This window comes from Nanorana parkeri, unplaced genomic scaffold, assembly GCF_000935625.1.
Source record: "Nanorana parkeri isolate BGI_ZX_2015 unplaced genomic scaffold, ASM93562v1 scaffold305, whole genome shotgun sequence".
NCBI classification, from domain to species: Eukaryota; Metazoa; Chordata; class Amphibia; order Anura; family Dicroglossidae; genus Nanorana; species Nanorana parkeri.
In genome coordinates this window covers 314429-320428 of record NW_017306573.1, presented here as the reverse complement: position 1 = coordinate 320428, position 6000 = coordinate 314429, and the positions used below count along the sequence as shown (strand labels likewise).

At 46.2% G+C, this 6000-nt stretch overlaps 1 protein-coding gene across 1 annotated transcript; it reads right to left on the bottom strand.

Moving 5' to 3' along the window:
• Positions 1-915: 915 nt before the first annotated feature.
• Positions 916-2946, bottom strand: LOC108788094 (zinc finger protein 501-like). The gene is made up of 4 exons (XM_018557828.1): positions 2839-2946; positions 2312-2353; positions 2101-2206; positions 916-2018 (listed from the first exon to the last, which is right to left on the bottom strand). The coding sequence occupies exons 1-4, from the start codon at positions 2944-2946 to the stop codon at positions 916-918; spliced, it is 1359 nt and encodes a 452-aa protein (XP_018413330.1).
• Between the last annotated feature and the right edge of the window lie 3054 nt (positions 2947-6000).

The window sequence follows — 6000 nt, the reverse complement described above, 5'->3', positions numbered from 1 at the left end:
CGGGGCATTTTGACAAGTACAAGTACTTGTCAAAATGCCCTGTATCGGGCCCGATTCCGATGCTAGCACCGGTATCGGGACATCCCTACTTGTAACTCTTGTACAAGAGAGGATAGCTTGTGTCACCTTTCCCCTTACACAATACAAAGATTTAGAACCCAAATCCAGCAGATAGAAAAGTTTGCTGTCGAAAGACCCCTATTATCCTCGATGCCTCAACTAGGAGAAACCCGATGTCCACCACAAGTCAACTTTACTGGAGGGGTCTCCTGATTTCTTCTGGAGGAAACTCCCCAAAGGAAATGTCCACCACTAGTCAACTTTACTGGGGGTCTCCAGATTTCTTCTGGAGGAAACTCCCCAAAGGAAATGTCCACCACTAGTCAACTTTACTGGGGGTCTCCAGATTTCTTCTGGAGGAAACTCCCCAAAGGAAATGTCCACCACAAGTCAACTTTACTGAGGGTCTCCAGATTTCTTCTGGAGGAAACTCCAAAGGAAATGTCCACCACAAGTCAACTTTACTGAGGGTCTCCAGATTTCTTCTGGAGGAAACTCCAAAGGAAATGTCCACCACAAGTCAACTTTACTGGGGGACTCCAGATTTCTTCTGGTGGAAACTCTCCAAAGGAAATCTCCACCACAAGTCAACTTTGAGGGTCTCCAGGTTTCTTCTGGAGTAAACTCTTCAAAGGAAATCTCCAACACAAGTCAACCATACTGATGGTCTACAGATTTCTGCTGGAGGAAACTCTCCAAAAGGAATTGTCCACCACAAGTCAACTTTACTGGGGGGGTCTAGTGAGCTATCATTTTTTGGATGGAATTTTCGGAACTCTTGAATTGTAAGCTTGCTGTGGTCCCAAGAAAAATTGGAAAATTCCCAAGTTCTCAAAATGGACAGCTAATGGGTGATCACATCCCCTTCCTCATGTAGCACGCCCCGTGCTCTGTCCACGACAGTGGCTCCTCTCCTATGTGGACCCTTTCATGTATAACGAGACTGGATTTCTGGGTAAAACACCTCCGGCACACAGAACAATAATAAGGCTGTTTCTCGACATGGACCCTTCTATGGCTGTCCAGCCGGAATTTGGTCGGAAAGCTTTTCTCGCAGTCGGAGCATGAATATGGCATTTCCCCTGTGTGGTTCTTGGTGTGCTTAACAAGAGAAGACTTCATCTGAAAACGTTTGCCACACTCGGGGCACAAGAACGGTTTCTCTCCTGTGTGGGACCTCTGGTGAGTCTCCAGTTCGTCCTTCCTCATAAAACTCTTCCAGCACTCGGCACAGGAGAATTGTCTTTCTTCGGTGTGCTTCCTCAGATGTTTCTTAAGATTGTTTTTCTGCTTAAAACAGGTCCCGCACTGGGGGCACGAATGCGGCTTCTCGAACGAGTGAACTTTTTGATGCACAAAGAGGCTGGATCTCGAGGCGAAGCTCTTCCCACACTGGGGGCAGGAGAAAGGCTTCTCCCCGGTGTGGGTACGGATGTGCTGCACGAGGCGGAATTTTTGGATAAAGCTTTTGCCGCATTCGGAGCAGGAAAAGGGCTTCTCTCCGGCGTGGACTCTTCTGTGTCTCCTCAGTTGGGGTTCGCTCGTAAATGAAATCCCACATTCGGGGCAGGAAAAAGGCTTTTCCCCAGTGTGAATTTTGAGGTGGGCCGTGAGATTTCCCCTCTCCTTGAAGCATTTGCCACAATTGGGGCATGAAAAAGGCTTCCCTGCTGCGTGGGAGTTTTGGTGCATGGTAAGTTCCAACCTCTCAGTGAAACATTCACCGCACTCGCAACAAGAAAGTATTTCGCTATGGTGGGGTGAAGTGTACATGGGACCAAACAGACTTCCTTTGGGTGTTGAGGGAACAGATAAGAGATCTGCACTCTGAAGTACTGGATGGAGATTGGGGGTTATGGGGTTTTCCCCTTGACAGTCCAATGGGATGTTGTCTTCTGTTTCACCCTCTGAAGAAGATACAGGATAGTTCTCCATGTTGGTCCTCATGTGGCATCCATCTGGAAGACAAAAGAGTTGGAGGAGAGGATTGGTTACTCAATTTATAAATCCATATCATGTGACTTTGTGTCTATTCCTCACCTGTGCTCATCTCTGGAGGGATTTCCTCCTCCTTACATGACTCATCATCACCCATCACATATGGACCTTCTTCTTCTTCTACTTCAGTTTTAATGACACTTTCTTTCTACAAAGAAAAGCAGCCAATCAGAAATGACCTGATACAGTTCCTGCACTTTGCATCCGTGTAACTAGATAATGTAAAACGTTTAATTCAGTTAGATCTTCCTACCTGATGATTTTGAGGGATCTCATGATGTTCCTGTGTGGAATTCTGGGAATACAAAGGACGGGTCTGAAGGATCTTATGATGTTCCTGTGTGGAATCCCAGGAATACAGAGGACGAGCCTGAGGGATCTCCTGATGTTCCTGTGTGAAATCCCGGGAATACAGAGGACGGGGACATCTCTCTGGTGTATTCCTGTTCCTGGATCCATCTGTAGGAAACACACACACTGACTGAATACATTGTTTCTATGTCTTTATATCAGAGGATGTGTGTATCTAGGGGGATCCTCAATACTTAAGAAATGAAAGTCTCCTCTTACCCGGTGATGTGAGGAACGGCCGGTTCTCCATCATGACGTCCTTGTAGAGATCCCGGTGTCCTTCTAGATACTCCCACTCCTCCATGGAGAGATAGACAGAGACATCCTGACACCTTATAGGAACCTGACACACACAATGATACAGTCACCATCCAGACACACCCCTTGTCTGTTCCTGGATCATGTCCCAGAATTCCCGACACCGCTCACCTCTCCTGTCAGCAGCTCGATGATCTTCTGGATGACTTCTAGAATCTTCTTGTCATGGTTCCTCTCATCTGTCAGGGAGGGAGGTGGAGGATCACTGTTTTTCGGCATTATGGGTCCATAAGTCTACATAATGAGATAAAATAATAGGTATCAAGCAGAAACATACGGTAGCTACCTGTCCCATAACACCTGTTACCTCTAAGGTTATTAATAGAGGTCAGAGTGATGTCATGTAACCCTCCCAGAATCCTCCTCACCTCTCCGGTCAGGTCTGTGTCTTATTAATAGGGATAAGAGTGATGTCATGTGACCTCCCAGATCCTCCTCACCTCTCCGGTCAGCAGGTAGATGATCTCCAGGGTGAGCTGTAATATCTCGTCATTGATGTGTCTCGGCTTCTTCTTCATCCTCGATGATGGGGTCTGGAGTGGGATCAGCAGTTCTGCAACCAAGAAGGAGTTATCTAGCACAATGGAAGAAGAAAACCATAAATGAGGGAAAAGGAAATCTCAGGAGCCAACAAGCCCACATATAAAGTGGGCACCTAACCATGTTTCTATCGTGGTCAGTGGAGGTCCATGTTCTCCAGCTCTCCAGGAACGTCTGGTGGCTTCTAAACCACCCCACTCTATGACATTCCCACCACACTATATGTGAGCTCGGGGCAACAAACTAACCATTGCCCACAATACATTTCCAGCCAACATGAGCCTCTTCACACCAGATGCCTGGACAATGTACAAGGGCAACAATGAAAGTCATTGATCCATCTCAAAATGGAGAAACCTTATATATGAAGCTGCAGTCCTCTCCTGCTCAGCCACGAACAGCTCTGGTTTCAGGGGCAAAACCTTTCTACAACCTCCCGGTCACCAGAGAGCGTTGGGACCCCTTCTGTCAGAATAAGAGGACATTATTACCTCCTCCTCCTCACTGGGTGCACACCCTTCAGCCTCACACCAAGGATTCTGAAACGGCTTGAAAGCCTTACCTTCTTTTCTGGGCTACAACAAAATGGCCGCCCCCTGTGCTGGGGACCCGCTATGCCTACTTTCTGTTCAAAGTGGTGATTGGTGAGCTGTTACTGAGGTCCAGGGCTCCCTCTGTTTTCCTAAATGGTGTACACAGCTGCTAGTAAATACTACAATAAAACCACTTATTATTTGATATATTTTACAACCTCAATAGCCAATAATATGACAAGCGAATATCTTGCTGGTAGAACTGAAAAAATCTTCCTAGTTTAACATTGCAAATCTCGGGCTACAACAAAATGGCCGTCGTCATAACACTTTCCGGTGTTCTATCGATAATGACTGTTTGGAACCCAGAGCCACTTGCCGTATCACACGGCAGACGGTCGCCCTCTAGCGGTGGTTGTGGCTCCACATTGGTCTGTCCCTATGCTGGGAGTGATCGATCAAAACTACGAACTTATCGAGTTGTGGGACCGCATTACTTCCAGTTTCCTTAGAACTACGAGGTTTTTACACAAAACATGTTGTGCACGAGCGCCATCCACGGCATTGCCCTATAGACATAGACCACAGCAATAAAGTAATAAAATGATGTAGGATGACAGTAAGCCAGCGCGTTCTTTATCTCAGGTGCCCCACTCAAGCGGTGGCCATATTGAGTGGGGCACCGGAGATAAACAACGCGCTGGCTTACTGTCATCCTACATCATTTTATTACTTTATTGCTGTGGTCTATGTCTATAGGGCAATGCCGTGGATGGCGCTCGTGCACAACATGTTTTGTGTAAAAACCTCGTAGTACTGAGGAAACCGGAAGTAATGCGGTCCCACAACTCGATAAGTTCGCACTTTCGACACATCACCGGCTGCGGGTCACTATGGCAACGCATACAGCGGAAGTGCTGAAGCCACGGGGCGGCAGTGCTCTCAATGTTATTATTTTTTCATTTGTTAATAAATAATATTTTTCTCAATAAATATCAAGTTTGAGCAATTTTAAATATAATAAAAAAACTATTCTGTGGTAATTATACATAATGATATTCACAATGATATTCCTGTAATTGGTTCCTGACATATTTAAAGTGAACCTGTCACAGAACAGCACAGGGTGACAACACCGAGTCTGGCTTGTCCGAGTTTCAGCTCCAGCATGTGCGGAATACAAATCCTAACTTTTCCGAAAGCCAGGCCATTGCTGACCCTTCCTTCTGAAGATGTTGGCTGTCTGGCTCTCATGCTGTGCGTCTGGCTTCAGTGCTTTTTGGGTCAACAGCTTGGAAATAGACAGAGATCAGGCTTTCCATGTACAAGTTCCTGTACCAGTGACAACTGCTCTCTCCAAGTTTCGTGTAGCAGCGTCACAAGGACAGGAAATGAGGGAATATCTCCCCAATGGTGTCACCGACAGAAATAAAACCTGACAAAAATGTTTAACTCCTCCCAACGCTATCCAAAACTAAAAAAAAGATTTTGTCTTGAGATAAGCTTTACTTTAGACTTAGGACTTTGGCCTAGACGACCCATGAGATGTAAATCGAGCCTGGTACATTAAAAAAGTCTTCCCACCGCTTGTATTTTCAATTAAACTTTATTGAACCCTTGGTTTGGGGGGTAGGCAAGCATAACATTACAGTCATAATGCTTTAGAATGTAACCACAGCAAGTCACACAGATGTCCAAGTCAACCGATCCAAACAAATATGGCGGATGATAAGGCCATCATAGAACATTCCCACTGACATTACACCATCTCCCTACCTCAGCAGTGGTTCCTTTATCTAGAATAATGTGGTCTGATGTCTTCTAGCAACCTCCATGACTGTTTGTACCTGGCGTCAACTGGATGTGGTAAAACGTCCCACCATTAGACCGAAAGGACTTCAACTTGCAAAGCACCACCGTGAGTCCAGGCAGGACAAGGAAGTGGGACCATCGTGCCAAATGGAGCTCCAGGCTGCTGGATCTTGAAAAGGCCGATAGCTTTATTGTAGTAGAAAGGACGGTGGTGTCATAGCTTAGCACATACACCTGGAATGACCTGCACCTTGTGGCCAGCAGCCTGTAGACTCTCTTCTAATTGACCAGGTAGGACACCTAGCCGCTGAGGCAAAATGTCTATCACTCTATTGTCCTTCAAATCACCAAGACATGCGAGGAACGTAGGTCGGTAGCAGTTGACTGC